At 41.5% G+C, this 19609-nt stretch overlaps 1 protein-coding gene across 1 annotated transcript; it reads left to right on the forward strand.

The window, feature by feature from the left end:
* Positions 1 to 1876: 1876 nt before the first annotated feature.
* On the forward strand, positions 1877 to 19258 carry ITIH4 (inter-alpha-trypsin inhibitor heavy chain 4). Its single transcript, XM_059856285.1, has 23 exons — positions 1877 to 1955; positions 3971 to 4131; positions 4549 to 4653; positions 5623 to 5785; positions 5888 to 5998; positions 6082 to 6210; positions 7077 to 7193; positions 7775 to 7943; positions 8926 to 9042; positions 10523 to 10704; positions 11100 to 11282; positions 11861 to 12000; positions 12612 to 12760; positions 13180 to 13212; positions 13545 to 13592; positions 13827 to 13859; positions 14295 to 14348; positions 14634 to 14672; positions 15175 to 15288; positions 15914 to 16088; positions 17456 to 17610; positions 18350 to 18452; positions 18940 to 19258. Exons 1-23 carry the CDS (start codon positions 1881 to 1883, stop codon positions 18992 to 18994), a joined length of 2610 nt encoding a protein of 869 aa, XP_059712268.1. The 5' UTR covers positions 1877 to 1880; the 3' UTR covers positions 18995 to 19258.
* Positions 19259 to 19609: the final 351 nt, after the last annotated feature.

The raw sequence follows: 19609 nt of genomic DNA on the forward strand, positions 1-19609 counted from the left end.
CACCAAACCTGTTTTCTCCCAAACCCCAGAGTGTTTCCTCAGCTGGATATTTGTTCTAAAACACAGAGGAACCTCTGTGGGTGCCTGCCATGCTTCCCACACACCCTGAGTCTCTGCAGCACATCTGTGGATGGTAAGTCAGATGCCACCTTTGTTAAAGAAACTGCTTTTATTTTACTCAGACTAGACATGATTAAGAGGTAAAAGTGAGGCCAAAGTTCTCTGTGCACCATGAAATGCATCATATTTGGCTTTTGTGTCCCAAACACTGGGATAAAATATGACAATGCCCACACAGATCCCAGAGAGGCTGTGGAGAGGAGCTCACTTACGGCAGCAGCAAACCCTTTGGCTTTAAGGGAAAAGCTTCTTTAAAGATATTGCTGGTGCATTGCCTTGCCCTGATTTTTTCACTTTAAAAGATTATTATTTGCAGCCCAGGCCCCGCCTCCTCTCTTTAGTGGGCACAATTTCTCCGTGGAGCACAGGCTCCTCACAGGTATGTGCCTGTGGCGGAGCCTTTTCCCAAGATCCTTCCAGAGCACGAAAAAAGTCACAGTGGAAAAAATTCCTGCCCTGATAATACTGGAGCTGCCTTTGCATCGGGTTTAACAAACCCTCCTTAATTAACCTGTGTTGAGAAGGTGGAAGGAGGTTGTTCAATAGTTATAGAAGTGGTGGCAAGGGGCAAGTAGGGCAAATGTTGTCACTTTCATTATTACAGTACAACAAGGGCCTGACCTGCCAGTTTGCAGGCGGGGTAGCAGGACAGGGGGTGCTGTATTTCAGACCCTGCTTTGGATATGTTGGTGCTGATTTAACGAAGAACAGAAACCTCTGTGTCTCACATGGATTCTACAGGGAAGCCAAGTAAGGTATCTGCCAGAGATGTGGGATTTGGCAAACAGCTCTATTTACAGGATCTTGTCATGTTCATTTACTTGTGTGGTTTCCTAGTGTGACAATAAGGACTGGGCATTGATTTTGGTCTTCCTGTCTTTTAATGTGAACCTCATCTAAAAAATGTGAGGGGCAGAGCTGACCCTGCAGCCTAAAGCTGTGCAGCAAAAGCAGCTCTTTAACATCCGTGTGATCTTACACATGGGCATTAGAAAACTGATGACAGATCCACTTAATTGAAGCTTTGGCTCTTGCAGCTCTTAGGCCGCTAAGTGTCTAATCCTGTGTATTTTAAGGGATTAGAGCATTACATGAGTTGTACAAGTTAATTGAATGTATTGCAGTTTAATTTTTTGTCTTTTAAAATATATATATTTACATGTCCTGCTGTAAAGGATATGGTATTTGCAAGTAGTATAAACAGTCTGCCTGAGAGGAGTAAAGTTTATTTTTTTAAAAAGTTACTTAAAGCACAAGGCTTGTAAGACCAGGCTGTGCTTAGCACATTATTTGTAGTGAACTTGTAGATGTCTGGTAAGAAATAAATTATTGAGCTTTAGTGTCTGCTTGCAACTGCCTGTCCTGGCAATCTCCAAATCTCTGAAGTGCCTGTGATAATGTTAAGGATGTGCCCTTTCAAATTATTACTGTGGAATATGGTAGAGAGTCCTGCAGTTTGGTGCACAAACCAAGTAATCTGCCCAAGGGATTTCATGTGACACAGTGAAATCTAATTTTTAAAAAAGTATATAGAAATTTCTTAATTTTACGTGTTATGAAACATTAAAATTCTAATGTTTAAGAGCAAAGATCTGTTGGAAAAATAAGCATTAACCAAGTCCAAGTTTTACCTATGTTTAATGGGTAAATATTACATTTCTGTGTCTCTTCAAAGCCTACACGATATCTGCAAGTACATGTTACTCATTAACTGATTAAGATAAATAGAGATTTCATTTGAAATTTTGTTTTTTTCCAAAATGGAGCAGAGAACATTGCTTGCATTGATGGTCTTTTCCTCACTCATAATATTAGCAGAAACTAATGATCAGAAGGTATTTGCTCTATTTTTATTATCAATATCTCATTTGCTCATTTGCTGATGTGGTCATATCGTGGTAACTGGCCAGACAGTACAGGTAACTCCTCTGGTAACCACCTCCCAGGGAGACTTGGGTGGATTGTGTTGAGATTTTAGAGCTTTGGGTCCTTTTAAGGTCATTTTGGTTGTTTGTTTGGGCTGTTATAGTATAAATGTAATAGGAGGCACTTGCAGATGTGTTTGATGATTCTCTTCCTTTGGAATGTAAGATATCAAATTTGAGAGATCAGTAACTCTGCTTTGGCTACTGGATGAGGTTTGGATCTTGACACAGGACCAAACAAGCACTATGCAGTGCCAGGAGGTTTCTGAGAAGTGTTTAATAATAAATATGGATTGAAAAAGAGAGAAGTAGAAAGTCATTTGCACTGTCTGGAGGAGCAAACTCTCTTTTGTACCACCACTGTGGTGACTGGTGGCATTGTAAAAACATCGATATTAGGGAGGAAGAGGAAGCTGTAAGTCAGAAGATTTCTCTGTCCATTGTGCCTATTCAGAAAAGAGTGAAGTGGAACTGAAGTGCAGGCAGGTGTGGGGGGGCAGGGCCAGGTCTGGTGGCTGTTTCAGGGGCAGCCAAGAGCTCTGCAGGAAGCCGTGGATGGGGTGTATGGGCCCACAGTGCCTTTGCCTGTGGGTACATGCCTGGGGCTGGTCCTCTCTGCTTCTTTTACCTCTCTGCACAGCAAAGCTCCTCCCCATGCTGCATCCTGCCGACCCCTGGTTTGTGCTGGCCACAGCCTAAAATGCTGCTGGGGCTGGGCGAGTGCAGGAGATGCAGGTCCTCCTCCCTGCAGCATCCCGTGGGCATGTGGCAGCGGAGTAGATTCTGCACTGGGTAAATTTTGCACAGGACAAGCTCCTCCTGTGTTGGAAGGATCCTCAGTGGGCAGCAATGGCCACCATGTGCCTGCACTTCCCCAGCGAGCCACAGCTTGGGGCTTGGTGTTCCTTATGGCAAAACCTCACTCTGAATGTGCCATGGGCAGGCTTGAGTATGGCATGGCAGCCAAGTTTTGAATTTCAGCCAGTGTCCTAATGGAGAAGAAGCCACTGGATACTATCAATTGGCAAGCAAAGTACAGGACATTAATTATCAAAATAGCTAAAGATCAATTAGCCATTCAAAAGACTTGGAGGCTGGAAAAGTAAAAATAGAAGTGCAATGATAGCTCTGTTGCTGAGCTTTTTTATTTTAATCAACTATTGGACTGTTGTGAGGCTGGTGATGCCCAGATCAGCCTTTCTTAGTGCCACTGCTGGAACATGGGTAGGACCTTTAAAGAGATATCCCAAATGCAAAAGGAGGTGTCCATGTAGGCAGGTGCTTCAGGCAGTTCTCAGTCCAGCCACCCTCGGGGGTGCTCCAGGCAGCTCTAGAATTGTGCCCTCCTCCTTTGGCCATCAGGGGCCCTGGAAGAACCAGACCAGGAGAAACATGAGTGCTCAAAGGGCATCTCTGCTTGTGTAACCAGTGAGGGGTTGGGAGGGCCATGCAAGGTTTCAAGCCTGCTAAACATCCTGTGGGACACAAGATACCAAGCAGGAAAACAGGAAGCAAAGTCAACAGCTGGGAGAGCAAATAAACAGTTGCACAAAAAAAACCTGGGACCTTCCCTGGGTCAGGCTTAAAGAGGCTTCTTATTTTCCTGAGGAAAATCTTGGGCAATGCACTGGGGTGATGCAGCAGCAGCTTCACTGTACCCCAAGGAGAGAAGAAGGTTCAACAGAAGCTCCTGTGGTACAGCAAAATGCAGATGTAGCTGCAGGTTTTGCATGGGACTGTGGCTATGGCTGCAGAGAAGGGAATAAGCAGACTGGTTCAGAACAATCCTCTCCCCAGTTCCAGCCAGGCTTTCTAATAGGTCATTTCTTCATCAGACTTTTCCAACAGCACCATCCATGTAGGGATGGTCTGGGACCAAAACCTGCGTGTTTCTGTCTCAGTCTGTTTATTTTTTTTTTTTCCAGCCTGCTGTTGAAATATACAGCCTCCACGTGGACTGCAAGGTCACATCACGATTTGCTCACACTGTCATCACCAGCAGAATTGTCAACCGAGCCAATGAGTCCCGAGAGGCCACCTTTGAAGTGGAGTTACCCAAGACAGCCTTCATCACCAACTTCTCCATGTAGGACCAGTCCTCACCTGCAGCATAAAGGAGGCAGCTCGGGTGGGGTGGGGGGGGAAGCATTCATCCTTCTGCTCAAAGACGGAGCACAAAGAGGGTCCTCTGCAGAAGTGCTCTGTGGGGCTAAGTAGTAAGCAACCAAATAGAGAAGAGGTGCCCAGGGCCAGGCTGCCTGCTGCATAGGGTGGGTGATAGATGTGCTCAGTGATGGTGTTTCTCCTGCTCCAGCCTCCTCAAGCCTCTGCAAGGACAAGGACTATGTTGTGGTGGTGGCTCCTGGCATCCTCCTGGGTGGGCAGGGATTTGGGAGCCATTGTCCCTTGCTCATGCTCAGACAGCCACAAAAAAGCTTCTGTTGAGTTTCTTTCCCCAGTGCATTCCTTCTATTATGAATTAATTGTCATGGAAACCAAACAGGTCCATCGATGGTGAAGTATACCCAGGAATAATAAAGGAGAAAGCTGCTGCTCAAAACAAGTATGACTCGGCAGTCTCACAAGGACAGAGCGCTGGCCTCGTCAAGTACGTGTCTATTCTGAGTAAGGCAGCTCCAACACACCTCCTTGGCTTCCTGTTTGGCTGGGGGCAGATTAAATCCTGGAGATAGCCACATCCTAGTGGGGACAAATCACTGAAAATCAGTCTTGGGTTCTTGGTGGGAAGGACAGTGTATCTTTGTGTGGGTGCATATATGTTTTTTGTTTGGTTTTTTTTTTGTGTTTTTTTTTTTTAACATATATATAAATTCACATATATGTGATGTATAGGTGGTCCTGCAATGGGCTCCAAGTAGGAAGCATCTCTGTTTAGCAGTGCCTTAGGACTTTCTGTCATGGAAACACTGAATCACGGATCATGGAATGTTCTTGAAAGGGATCTACAAGGATCACCACTTAAGTGAATGGTCCATAGAGGGATGGAACCAACAGCACCATGTTACTAGCATGGTGTTACTAGCACTCTGACCAATTGAGCTAATCTCAGGGTCAAAGGTCCTAAAAGATCATCTAGTTCCCAGCCCCTTGCCATGGGCAGGGACACCTTTCAGGTTGCTCAGAGCTCCATCCAGGCTTGGTCACTGTCATTCAAGAGCAGCTTGCCACTCTGGGATGATGATCAGTGCTGAGTCTGCCTCCTTGCAAGCACAGAGGACCATGGCACTTGAACAGATTTCACAGTTTCACAGTATATTTAATCTGTGCTTCACAGGTATTCACTCTGAGGCATGCAGGGGTTTCTGCTCCTTTTCTCAGCTTGGACCCATGACACGTTAATCTAATGTACAATATGTGATGTGCATAATAGCACCTGAAATGTAAAAAATCCTCTCTATGATGAAAAATGTTTACTGCTACTCTTCTTTTTTAAATTTATCCCATGTGGCCCCTTGGAGGGGCCACAATAAAAGTGTGCAAATTATTTTGCACAATTCACAAACTGTGGTGGCTTTCCAGCTGCCACAAGGAGGTAAATCACAGTTCTTCCCCCCAGAATTACAGACAGAAAGCTGGAGCAGTTCCACGTGTCTGTCAGCATCGCAGCTGCCAGCAAAGTCACTTTTGAGCTGACCTACGAGGAGCTGCTGAAGCGGCAGCTGGGGAAGTACGAGCTGCTCATCAAGGTCCGGCCCAAGCAGCTCGTTAAGCATTTCCAGGTGAGCTATCCTGGGGAGGGCTGGGCAGAGAGCAGTGCCCTGGGTTTTAGCACAGCCATGTTCCCTCTGAGACTCTGATGTTCACTTCTTCTCTGCTGCCAGATCGATGTGCACATCTTCGAGCCCCAGGGCATTCACTTTTTGGAGACAGACAGCACATTCATGACAAACGAGTTAACTAAGGCACTCACCAAAGAGCAGAATGAAACCAAGGTAAAGCAGCAGCTGCCAGAGGTTACTCCAGTGGCAGCTCTAAGTTATATTGCTTTACATATTTCCTTCTGATTGCTTTGCAGGCTCATATTTTATTTAAGCCAACTCTAGACCAACAGAAGAAAAATTCTGAACTTGGTGAAACGCTCCTCAATGGTGATTTTGTTGTGCGTTATGATGTTAAGAGAGAAGCCACTGCAGGTGATATACAGGTAAAAAACATATAAATGAAAATGCTTTTAGATCACAGATAAGTATGAATGTGAAGTGCAATCAGCAAAAGAGCAACATTTGCTTTGAAACACCAAGAATGACAGGAAGAGCTCTTCCCATTAATCCAGGGTTAGCAAGAACTGAGGGTGATACTTGGTAACCCCCAGAGACACCAGGTATATTGAAAAAAAAGATCACTCTGGAAAAAAAAATCAGTCTTTCAAATTTTATTCAAATGCCCAATCTATATTGGTATTTCATAGATGTCTTTTTATAGTCTTTTTTAATTATTTTTTTGTCTCCTCTAAAAGTGTATTTGTGGCTTCCTGTAAATGAAGTTTAGAGTAATGGGATTTATGTAACTTAAAATAATGCTTGGTCTCTGTGTTTTTTGAGATAACTGAGGTAATAACTAAATACAGCAGGAACTTAACAAATATTTATGAACCGATGCATATTCTAGAGAATAAAATAGAGTATTTTCCATATCATCTCATTAATGAAGTACACACGGGTGTGCTTAAAGGTGGCAGCCACAGTCATTCAGATATGTACTCATAGGTAATGATAAAGAGGTAATGTGATACACAGTGATAATATGCATATATCATACTTATGGCACTGAGATATCTAATATATATGTATGTATGCATGCTGCTCTCTGGTAATTTTCTCTCTACAGACAATCTTACTTCCAGCTAGGAAGTACATTTTACTTTCTTTAATTTAAGTTCTTTTATTTGGGCTAATCGAGAGAGCAGAATGGTGAGCATGCTCCCCACTTCTTGCTGTGCCAGAATGTTAAGGTTTATTTTCTATTTCTTTAGATGTACTTTTATGGATGATTTCACATTCTGTATTTCAGGTTGTCAATGGGTACTTTGTCCATTACTTTGCACCCCAAGAAATGCCAGTGCTTCCCAAAAATGTCATCTTTGTTATAGACAGAAGTGGCTCCATGACAGGCAGAAAAATTGAGCAGGTAATTTTCCTCAAAGCATGACCTCTGTTAGCAGCAGGAACACACCCCCTAGCCTTCTGAAGAAGCAACTGGGAATTTTTCATTGGAAGCACACACTGGTTTTGTACACAGCAAAAGGTTCAGATGTATAGAAGTGCTTGAAAATACATATGCATAGATTGAAGTTATTAAGGAGTAGCTCCTGTCTGACACAACTATTTTCATGGGTATTAAATACTGAGGCAGAGAGAACTTTCTGTATTTTTGCAGAACTTCTTGTGCTTATATTTTTCTTTAATGAAGCTTAGAGAGTTATTTTATCTGTTATTTGTTTTATGTTTATTGATGACTGTGTATGTAGCTCTGTTTAAGAGCAGACAAGCCCCCTACAGCCCTCACAGGTTGGATTTTGTGTCTGTAGGTTAAGTGAATTTTCTATTTCTGATGGTCTCAACCTAAATCATACCATTAAGGTATAATAAAGGCATAGGGCTGCATCTGGAACAGAGCTGTAGAGAACTCCTTTATTACACTGTAATTTCAATCCCAGCTCTGGCAAAGAAGTGGAAATAATCAAAATCATTGTTTTCTTCTTGGAACAGACAAGGGATGCCCTGTTGAAGATTTTGCAGGACCTCCGCCAAGAAGATCATTTCAGCTTTATCACCTTCAACCACAAAGTGCTGGAGTGGAAGGGCTCTTTGCTGCCAGCCACTGAGGAGAACATGGCCAGTGCTGCAGCTCTGGTGCAGACTCTCACTGCCAGAGGAGGTACATGTGCTCGTAGCCACAAATATGCACCCAGTGGAATGAATTGCTTAGAAAAGAATTATTTTTATTAGTTATATAGTGTCCCAGAGCTACTACCAGTACTTACAAAGCAGGTCAGTTTTTAAGACTTATAGTGATGAATGGGAAAGAAAGCCTGTGACTGGTCAGACTGGTGAATACATTATGAGATAGATATAGTTATACAGTACATAAGAGATGCTTACAGCACATCTATGAACCAAAGCTGCAAAGTTTTGTTTCCAATTTTTATCACAGAGGCAATTAGAAGATTCCTTGGTAGCACACTTTTTCTACAGAAAAATGGCAATTCAGTCAACATTTGACAGCAATTTGCTGATTTTTTTGCTATTTATACCAAGTGTCCCCTTGTTAAAAAAAAAAAAAAAAAAAAAGAAACTCATCCAAAGCTGTACTCCCTTGTAAGCCATGCCGCATAAATAAAACAGGCAAAACAGACATGGCATTTCAGTTGCTGCACCACTCAGTGTGCTTGGTGTTATTATTTAGTTTTAAGCTCATCTCAAGGGCTCTGTCTCCCTTTAATATTACACTGTCAGTATGAACAGAAGTTTCTTTACCCTAAGCACTAACACCAATAAAACCTCCCATGCTCAGCTCTTTTCTCTGACTTCTTATAGCAGGCAGGGAAACTTTTCTTAAATATAGGTTAACAGATGACAGTATGTTTACTTAAGCACTTTTTAATGGCTCTAGACATGTTTGTATTTCCCATGACATACGTGAGGAAAATCCTCCCAAGAGAATACTCCAGCACTGCTGTTGCAATATAACACCTGGTAATTAAGTCCAGTAGGCTAAGTCCCTAAATCCTCCTCTCTCAGAAGGATTACTTCCTGCAGAAAACTATAAACAAGTCTGCAGGGCCTCTGCAGATGAAGGGCAGCAATCTCTGCAGATGATTCTCCTGTTGAAGTGAGCAATGCCTGCTCTCTCTTTGCAGGCACAGACATCAGTGGTGCCCTTCTGGCTGCTGTGGGCATGCTGGACAAAGCCAAGGGGCTGCCAGAGCGCAGCGTCTCCATGATTATTTTGCTGACAGATGGCCAGCCCACTTCTGGTGAGTGACTGCTACGCACGGTCCTCCCTCCTCTGGGGTTTTTTATCTATTACACTTGCATTCCAATATTGATAGACCTAGCCTGTGTTTTAGAAGAGCTTTGGAATACACAGGCCAAGCTACTGCTGGATCCGGAGAGGGAGACTATGGGAGGGCTCTGCTGAGGGCTGTAGGGAGTGATGGCACAGCCTGCCTGCCCGTGACTGCACAGCCTTTAGCTGGGAATTGTTTTGCTGCATACTGTTGGCTTCCCAGTTTATAAACTCAAGGGAATTGGAGACACTCCAGGCACAGCTGAAACAGAAAAGTAAAATACCTAGAGACAAAATAGGACATTATGCAGATACTGTGTACAGTCCTATTTGAGAGATATAGCTTGTGCTTCTTCACCCTCTGTGCCCCAAACTTAAGATATTTTCGAGGTGCTTCTTGTTCTGTATTCTTTGCTATGTCTTAATTAGTGATCAGCTGTGACAGCACAAACCAAAGGATTGAGATTGAAATATCAGGTAAAATAAGCCACTCCCAGAGCAGTGGCACAAACTCCCTTGTCTTTAGTAGGGGTTTGTCTTAGTTTTGTGTAGCACCAGTATCACTCCAAGGTCAGCAATAGTACTTCATCTGCAAGCCCATAATAAGATCATTCTGCCTTTTGAATAGTGTGAGCTATTCTTCTTTGGGGTTTCTTGATTTTGTTTAGATTTTTCAATAAAATTCAGCTCACAGTGCTGCCTCCCCAGCCCAGCCACTGTGAGTCTCCAATGCTACCCACATCCATCAGTTAGAAATCAGGCCAGGGTGGAGTGTCAGGCATTATTGCCTACACTGCCTTCCTTAGGAAAGCAGCTAAAAAGGAAAAATGTGAGCTGCTCCCATGGTATTGCTACCGGCAGTGACAGCTTCTGCCTGGAAATGCTGATGGAAAAGCTCTCACTACACGGCCATCAGCAGCTCTTCAAATGGAGTAAGGTGATGGTGTGAAAATCTTTTCCTCTGTCACACAAAGGGGCTGGTAGAGAAGCATGGCTGAGTTCATTGGCACTTTGTTGGAATTGCACCATTAACCAATCCATTCTTCTCTGAATTGACACACATAATTTTTATAGATAGTACTTGTCTTTTGAATGCTTGATGAAGTGTATCCATCCCTCATGTTGTTAACTTGTAATGTGTGTCCCTTCTGTACTAAAAACCTCCTCTGGCCCTGCAATCCTATAAAATATTTTGCACTTAGCCATGACAACATCAGTAGAACCTAATAGAAGTCATTAAGGGGGGGGCGAATCACATTCTGGCATTCCGCTTGCAGAGTTGTGCTTTCATTTCCAATTTGATTGCTAGCATTCTATCCCCTATCTTTTTATTAGTTTATTCTGAATTATTTTAAAAAACTTCAGGCAGAATTTTCCATTAACCTGCTGCAGTCTTTTTGCACTTGAAAAGACCCAAACCCACAATAGTGGTTTTGTTTCATTTACAGGTGAGAGAAATGTGGAAGTAATTCAAGAAAACGTTCAGAAAGCAATCAATGGGAAATATGCTCTTTTCTGCCTTGGCTTTGGGTTTGATGTCAGTTATAAATTCCTGGAGAAAATGGCCCTGAGCAATGGGGGAATAGCACGACGTATCTATGAAAATGCTGATGCAGCCCTGCAGCTCCAGGTCAGGAATAAGGAAGTGCCAGGAAAGCCATCCATCAAGTTCTAGCAGCAAAATCACAGATTTTCTGAGATGAAATGTTGGGGTTGAGTTTACCTGTTACTTTAGCCAAGGGAGGGAGGCAATTTTGAGGTACCTGAGGGTTTTTACTCTCCACATTATCCATGACTGAAAGTTTTCAAATCAGCCACACTCAGACAAACTGGGAAGCTCACACATTTCTCTACTGTAAAAAGAGAAATTGTCCAGGGGAAGTGGACAATTTCTGAGTTTGCAGTAGTCTTGCACTGCTAAAGAAAAACCTTTTTAAGGGGGCTTTAGACATTCAACATATTACTTTGCACAATTTTGCTGTCATTTGTATGTGTTCTTTGTCTTATCTTACTGCTTTTCTTTAGGGCTTTTATCAAGAAGTGGCTACCCCAATATTAATGCAAATTGAAATTCAGTATCCAGAAAATTCCATTGAAGGATTAACCAAGAACAATTTCAAGCTGTTTTTTGAAGGATCTGAAATTATAGTGTCTGGAAAAATTAGCAATGAGCTGGATCTTTTGCCAGTGGAAATTAAAGCTCAGTCAGTAAGTGTTTAGTTTACTAATTGTTACAAACGTCTCTCCCTTCTGTCTTTTGTGGCACAATAGGAGATTCAAGAAGTGTTTTGTGTTTAGTATATGTTTGTTACATTTGGGCTCTCAGCTGTTTTCCCATTGTTTGAGCTCTCAGATAATTTGTTAAAATTACCCTCTCTTGTATTTGCTACAAAAGAAAAACCTTGAAGAATATCCACAAAGAAGTAAACAGAAATTTTAATTCAACTTTGCTAATTCTTTAACAAAATTCAAATATTTTAGCCTTTTAAGCACATTTAGGTTTCTACTGTTACAATGAAGTAGGAAATCTCAATTATTAATCTCAGAAATGCTGAAATAGAATTTAATTAACTCCTTTTTTCATCATTGTTTCAAGTGCAGAAATACAGATCTAAAATACATGCTTTTTAGATATTTTGGGGATGCATTTTCCAATGGGAAAGAACAAAACTGAAGGACAACTGGTACTGAAAGATATGAAGTCTCATAATGTGACTATAAATGAAGTTTATAGAGCTGAAGTTTATGGAGCTGTTCTTTTGATGGTCAGTTTTCTCCCACTTCAGCACACAAGTAACTTGACTCTTAAGGAAGAAGCAAATGTCAAAGAGAAGGAGCAAGTATTCCAAAATCAAAGATACATCTTTGGGAATTTCATAGAGAGACTGTGGGCTTACTTGACCATTCAGCAACTTCTGGAAAAAGCGTAAGAGGTTTTAATGCTTCACATAACAAACTTCTAACTTCTCAAAACACAAATTCCTTATTCATAAATTATATGATCAGAAAATACAAAGAAACAGAAATATTTTTCTAGACAGTATCAAAAACATAAGATACTGGGAGAATACATTACTGTATGATGAACATGAAGTGCCTTTCAGTTTATGGTAGCACTACAGCATTCAATTTCATATCTATATGAACATGTAATATAACACATTCTACATGAAATTACTATGAAATATACTTCAGTTGTATGGATTGTGTTGAGCTGTTCTTGCACACCCAGAAATATTCCTGTAGATAAGGAAATGGCAATAGTTAGGGAATAGAACAATATGGATGTCCATAAGATACTTCATAGACAATGTATCTATTGCGTTTATGTATTTAAACCATTCATAGGCTCCAGTGTTGCAAAGAATGGAGCATTTCCATAATTTCAGGCACATGAACAGCTGAATTATCCCCATAAGACTACTGACCCTTCAATAATAAATATCTGCGGAGAGACAGCTAATGAATAAAGGAATCTGAAGATGATTTGTTCATAGTCTCTATGCATTTTTGCTACATCATTAACACAGACTTTAGTATTTCAGCCCAAGAAGAGGACCAGAAGGCCCTGGAGGCCCAAGCCTTGGATCTGTCCCTGCAGTACAGCTTTGTCACACCGCTCACTTCCATGGTGGTCACCAAACCCCAGCAGCAGGAGGAGCTGGCAAATAAACCCACTGAGGCTGGTAAAAACAGCCCCTCTGAAACACTCTGCTCTTCTTGATTCATTGTTGTTGACTTCCACTTAGGTTCATTTGATAGTGATATAACAAGGCAAATCAGAGGCGGGGGTTCAGGGATTGGCTTCTTTTCAAAATAAAACCTGCAGGATTTTTTTGAAAGGTGAAATGATGAAACAGGAACTACAATTGAAATGGAAAATATTTTGTTTAAATAGTAACTAAAGGTAGTCTAATAGTTGTTACTATGAATGCAGGGGGGAAAGTACAGCCTCAGTCAGAGTTTTGCAAGTGCTACATATACCCATCCTTTAGCCCAAAAGACATCATCACCTGAAGCCCTTGTCCCAGTTTGCTGGTCCACGTGGGTAAAGTAATTCAGTGTTGACTGTATGACATTCATCTGTCCCTCTTCCTCTTCACAGATAATGAGAAGCCCAGCAATCTTCCAGCAGGAGGTAAATGTTTCCTTCTTTTCCAGTAGCATATTTTCATAGTCTCTAATTAAAACAAACAAACAAACAAAAAACCCACCAAAGCAAACAAAAGAGTTAATGGTGGTTGTTCTGTAGAGGGAAGTATCAGAGATTTGAAAAAATGTGTGAAGTAAATTATAAGCAATGCCTGCCACAGTCTGTGCAGGTTTTAGGTGGAAAACCAGGGACAAAGGGAGAAAATCTTCCATTCAGAAAGTCTCAAAGGTCAAAATTATCTCTGCTCTTGAAGAAAAGTTGTTCTGCAAGTCAATAGTGTTAATGATGCTTTCTGGTTCTTCCTACCATGTGTGAAGCATCTTCCAAAAGATTCCACTCAAGAATGCCTTGGGAGGATGATGCAGGTATGTTTTTCTTCTCTGGAAACTGCATTTAGTTGAATAATAATTTTGTAGGTGAAGAACCTTGGTTTTGCTCCAGTTCTTCACAGAAATGTATTGAGAGAATCACAGTGCTACCCTGTTTCTGGAAGCTGCCTCTTTCAAAGTGCTGCTGGGGAGTTCAATAGCAGAACCACTCCTCTAAGGGATGTAATGCAATCATGAGTAAAACACAGATACTCTTTTTTTTCTCTCCAGTTGCTGTTGGAGTGAGGGGTGGGCGACCTGCTGGTAAGTACTCCTCCTCTGTTTCTCCTCAGAATAATTCTATAAAGTTCGTTTCATATGTAGGGTCATATCAACCTTATTTTATATAAATGCATTTGGATTGGAGGTGCCCACTTGATATACAATTTAGTTTTTATTATATGTATTTCAGTCCACAGATATTTTATAATGAGCTATAAACTTTTGAAAACAATCTTGGTCCCTTTTCAGGAATAAAAAAAATATACCTCCTGAAAATAAATGTGAAAGATATGGAAAAGCATGTATTAGTAAGCTGAAAGAAATGGATGTAAGAACAAAATAATTCACCAGTCCTGGGTTATCCAGAAAAGTCAGTGGACAGCAAGCAGGACAGATTCCCTCTTTCAAAGTGTGGGGAGGGAGGTGCAAGGCATAAACCCAAAGCAACAAAACATTGGGAAAACCCTTTTCTTTCAGATCGACTGCGCTCTGAGCTCCAAACTGGCATCAACAGGAGGATGTTTTCAACAGGTAGCTGCTCACAGTGGGGTCAGAGGGGCTGGGTGTGCGGCATTCAACACTGCCCAGTGACCCTTGAAAACACAGGTCTAAACCCTCCTACAGCTCCAGCTGAGCAGAGGCCCATCCTTGTGCTCTTTTCCCCCATTGGGACAGCTCGTCTTAGGCAAAGCTCTCTGCAGTTGCCAGTGAAGAGCTCTGTTAAAAAGGTTTCTGTACAGCATTTGTCCTGGTTCATCAGCTGACTTACAGAAAAATGTTTCATTAAACTCTTCTTATTAATTTTGACTATTTCAGTTTCCAGGTTCAGAGATGCCATAAGAGCACAACCTACTGGTAAGTGACACACCTCCTATACCCATTTCAATTTCTAATGTAACTGTAATGTACACTTCTTCATGCAACAATGCTTTTTCTGACCGCATCAACCCTTTGAAAATCTTCTACCACTTCTTGCAAACCTTGACTAGTTCTTCCCATTTAAGTAGAAAGTAACCCTGTATTCCATGAGAAGACCTCTCTGGCTCGAGGATATATGAAATGCAGTAGAGCAAATCTTCAGCTTGGAGCCCCTTTTTAAGGGCTCCTTGTCCTTAGTAAACTCTATATTTAAAATCTGTTGGTTTCATTCATATCAAGGTGCTTCTGTTGGTTTCATTCATATCAAGGTGCCGTGTCTGGGTGTGCTTTTCAACAGTTATTACCTTGTTTTTAATCATTCTATCCTTTAAAAGCTATTGTTTTAGGTATAAATCTATACATTATTTTTGCTGTACCTATCCAGCACAGAGGCTAGATTTTTTTTTTTGTTGCTGATAGTTTTCTTCTTTCTTTTCAGCCAATGGAGATCCACAACTTCTCTTGCAATTACCCAAACAAAATGAAAGAATCTGCTTAAACATTGATAAGAGAGCACCAACCTCTGTTCACCTGCTGTCAGATCCAGAGCAAGGTGAGTGAGCTGCATTACCCCAATACCAAGATAAGGAGAGTCACTGGGTCTGTGAGTGAAGTTGGTGTTTTTGGGAATAACCCCCTCTCATGAAGAGCCATCTCACACCTGCTGTCTTGCACTGACCAGATAGACTTTGGTAAATTCTGCCTTCCTGTTGGGCAATGTTAATGGTGCAACAGCCGGGGGCACTTCTCACATACCTGACTGAGAATCCCCTTCTCCTCCTGGTGTCACATCCTCCTTGGTCCTTAGGGTTTTCTCCTACTGAGCCCTTGAGGCTTTGGAAGATGCAGAGACCTTGAACCTCATGGTCCCTGTGTGCCAACAGGAAGGTTCATGCTCTGGATGCACAAGAGATTTTCCGTGGTCCTGTCCTTGAGGAGCCATGGCCCTGCTCTGATTATGGAACAGAGACACCTCTGTGCAGGAGGTGGAAGCACGGGGTTAAACCATGGCTCTAGTGACCCCACCACAGACTTGGGGGATGTGGAGCTGCAAGCCAGAAATGCCCCACAAAACTAGATTTGAGACCCTTGAGTTGTTTCAGTAACAAAACTGGAACAGGTTTATTAAGATCACTTGTACCTTAAGAGAAGAATCACCTGACAAATTTGTATTAAAGGACTCACTGTGACGGGGAAACTTGGAGATGGAGTAAATCACTTTGTGCAGTTTGATATTAACTACGTGAATCCCCCTGTGCAAATCCATGTCTACACTCATGCGATCCTTGTAAGTCACAATAACAAGAACAATTGGCTGTCATGGACAACGTCAACCTCCTCCACCATCCAGGGGTAAGAAATGTCTCCCTGTCTTTTCCTAAACTTGAAAATGTGTCAGATCTTTGTTCATTCAGGCCTCTACTTTCCCATTTACCTGAAGTTAGTGCTTCCAAATATCCTTCCCCAGAAAGTATATCTGTGTGAGTAGCAGCAGGGTATCTTCATAATCCCCCATTTCAAATTTGGAGAAGAAAATAAGTTTAATTTTAATTCTCCATGCCTGGGTAAAGAGAACCAGAACAACTGCACCATCAGCCTGCTGTTCATGTATTTATGTTCCAAACGAAAGGATGCAGAGCAGCCTGGTGCCACCAGCAGCCACTTTGTGTTCCTCCAGGGCAGAACAAGCACTGTCAATGATGGCTTTGACATTTACTGTCCCTTTTATACAGCACTTGGCTCCACACAGGCTGGGATTTTCTTTCTCCTCCGTTTTAGCAATAACTCCCATCTGGGAAGCTGACATTTTTTTATGGGCAGGCATAAAGTGTTGGAATAGCTGTCTGTAAGTAAATGTCCACTGTAGGAGAAGGGATACTTTAAAAGCAGACTTCATTTGTTGGAGTAATTAGAGCAGGATCCTTCAGTGCCACAAGGAAGAGCTTGAGTGGAGCTGGTTCCCCCAGCCTTTTTATATTGCTGGAACAAGTCTGCACAAAGATCCCCTGCTGGTCTGGGGCAGACAGGACACACATCACTGCTCCCACTCACACAGTTCTAGACAATAACAAGTCCTACAACAACTGCTTTCAATTATTCTTGCAATCCAAACAGAGCCAAGAGCTGGCTGGATTTATGTCCTAGTATAATTTGCCAAGCAGAATGATCCTCCTGCTTCAATCCAGCACACGAGCCCTTGCATCAGCACTTTGGGGGTGGCTTCATTAATCCTGTCTGCAGGGAGCAAAATGACAGTGACATTTGTGTTCTCCAAGACCACCTGGGATCACAATAATATTAATGGGTCAGAAGAAAGGCAAGATCTGAAAAACTTGTGAAATATTCAAGAAAAAAAATTTGACTTGTTCATTAAAAAAAGATTGAATTATTTTATTAGTCTACCTTTTTTCTCATTAAAATAGTGAGAAATTTTTTCCCCATCCAAGCATTTCTTGTCATCATGGATAATAAGGTGTATTCATCAGCAAAAAAATTGTCCCTTGGTATATTTGCAAGACCTGTTGTGCAGGACGGAGAGAAAATATATTCTGCTCTATATTTTCTAGCTTAAAGATAACTACAAACAGATGAGGAAAAATGTAATTGCAAAGAGATAAAAGGCAAAAATGAAATTATTTTGATTAATTAATGACAGTTAGTTAAATACATATTCTTCCTTCACATTCTTCTTGGAAATAATTTCCTAATTTACTTCCTAGGCTGAAAGTGTCAGTTGAAAAGGAAAGGAGTGTTACAGCATCACTGCCTGATGTGGTCACAGTAAAAATTTCCTTGGTCAGGTTTCCAGAAGATTTCCTTGGGCTCTATTTCTTGAACACCGACCGTTTTTCGAACAAAGTCACTGGAGTTCTGGGTGTGTATCAGCATGGATGTGTGAGCAAAGAATGCTCTTGTAACTCAGCTCCTGAAATGAGACTGTAGTCAGGGGTTTGTTTCAGGGAGTTCTTGAGAAACTTTACATTAGATTTATTCCTTTTGGACTTTTAACTTACTGACCAGCAATTCCAAAAAGGACATGTCTCACCCTGGAAACATAACAATGCTTTTCCACTCACCCTAAGTAGCCCATTTTGGGTTTAGAAGATGTTAAAATAAGACAGAAATAATAGTTGGGCTTAACCTCAACAGTGCTGTGGAATGACATGATTGATACAGAAAATCCATTTGATGTCAAAGAACAGACTATAAATAATGGACATAAAATTGTAAACGATCATGGTTAGGAAATGAAAGCCAGCTGCTCCTGAACATCTTGGCTCCAAAAATCCTGGTGGGACCTAAGTTGAAGTTGTTTTGGAAACTTCACAAACAGGGAGGCTCCATATTCCAAAAACCACAATTAAGAAATAATTGTGAAAAAACCATCAGAGAAAGGCTGAACCTTTCCATGGAGAGCTTTAGGGGTAACAGGAGATCACAGATGAAACAGAGAAATTTTCTAATCTTACTAATGGAGTATCCAAACTTCATCTTTGGTTTGTTTTCTGAGATGAAGAGCTGGGCTCCTGGTGTTACAGCTGCCATTTGGCTTAAACAAACAGCAACACTCAGCTGGTTTGTGTTTTTTAATAATTTCTGTGTCTGTTGCTTAGGTCAATTTTATTCAAAAGCACAATTTGGGAGTAACTCCAACAATGATCAGAGAGCTGTGGAAAGACTCCTGGGTGTGTCTGGATCTGACCACAAAGTTTCCAGGTACCAGATATGGAAGGAGGGGAGGGGGTGTGCTTTGAGATGTATTTTATCAGCAAATAACACAGATCTAAAGAAATGAAACTGAGGGGAGTGTTTGTAAGAACACACCTCTTTAGTGTAAATAACTTGCATTTTATTTTTTTCCCAAAAGCTTGCATTTGTTGTTTAAGTGATGCTATGGGGCTCAAGGCTGCTATTTCATTGGGGGGAAATAATTACCCCCTGGGGGGTGCAGCTTGCATTGTTTTCCTGGAGGGTGTTCCCTCAATAGGATTTACCATAAGGAAAATTTTCTATCCTTCAACTGCTCTTAGCACACATCTGTGATGGGGAAAAAATGCTGTGAGTGTGCAGGTCCTGGCAGTGCTGAGGTACAGCTCTGCCCACCCAGGCCTCTGACTCCTGGTACCATCTGCACATCAGGGCAATTCTGACCCTATCCCTTGATTGTGTTATCACATTTTCTCTTGCTTTGATTTCATTTCAGGCTGGAGTCAGCCAGTGAACCTGTTTCCTGCTGGTCCATAGATCTGACTCCCTAGGAAAAAAAATATCTTTGAAGAAAATTATGCAAATGAAGCTCTTCCAAGTATTTTTGGTACTTTCATCAAGAAAACCACACAGTTAAACCCTTACTGTTGCTCTATATATGTGTCACAAATATATTATCTTGAAATAATTATACTTTAAAGATATGACGGTCCTTGCTTGTTTGCTATTTGAAAATGGTTTCTAATCTGCAATGTGGTTTTGTTGTTGAAGATTTATGTGAATGAACTAAATAAAATTAACATTATCAGCTCACAGTTTGATATGGACACACGGACTTAAGAAAAATCAATAGTGGCATCATCCGAGCCAACAAATGTGTCATGCAAACAGTAATAGATCTCTAAGACTTTATCCAGTTATAGATGGTGGTGTTCTTGAACCATGCATTTTGTGAAAACACCATGAAGTTTGAGGCAGTATTAGTTTACCATGTCTCTCATTTTCTATTTTATTGCTGTATCAGGGCTCTCTTGGAGGTTGCACTGTGAGACCATTCAAAGCTCATGAAATCAGCTGTGCATGGGGCGATGCAAACCCACACCAGCTGTGCTCTGGTTCATTGTTGCAAAAGTCTCTGAGGCTCCCTTTGGAAAACATCTGCAGAA

This window comes from Haemorhous mexicanus, chromosome 11, assembly GCF_027477595.1.
Source record: "Haemorhous mexicanus isolate bHaeMex1 chromosome 11, bHaeMex1.pri, whole genome shotgun sequence".
NCBI lineage: Eukaryota > Metazoa > Chordata > Aves > Passeriformes > Fringillidae > Haemorhous > Haemorhous mexicanus.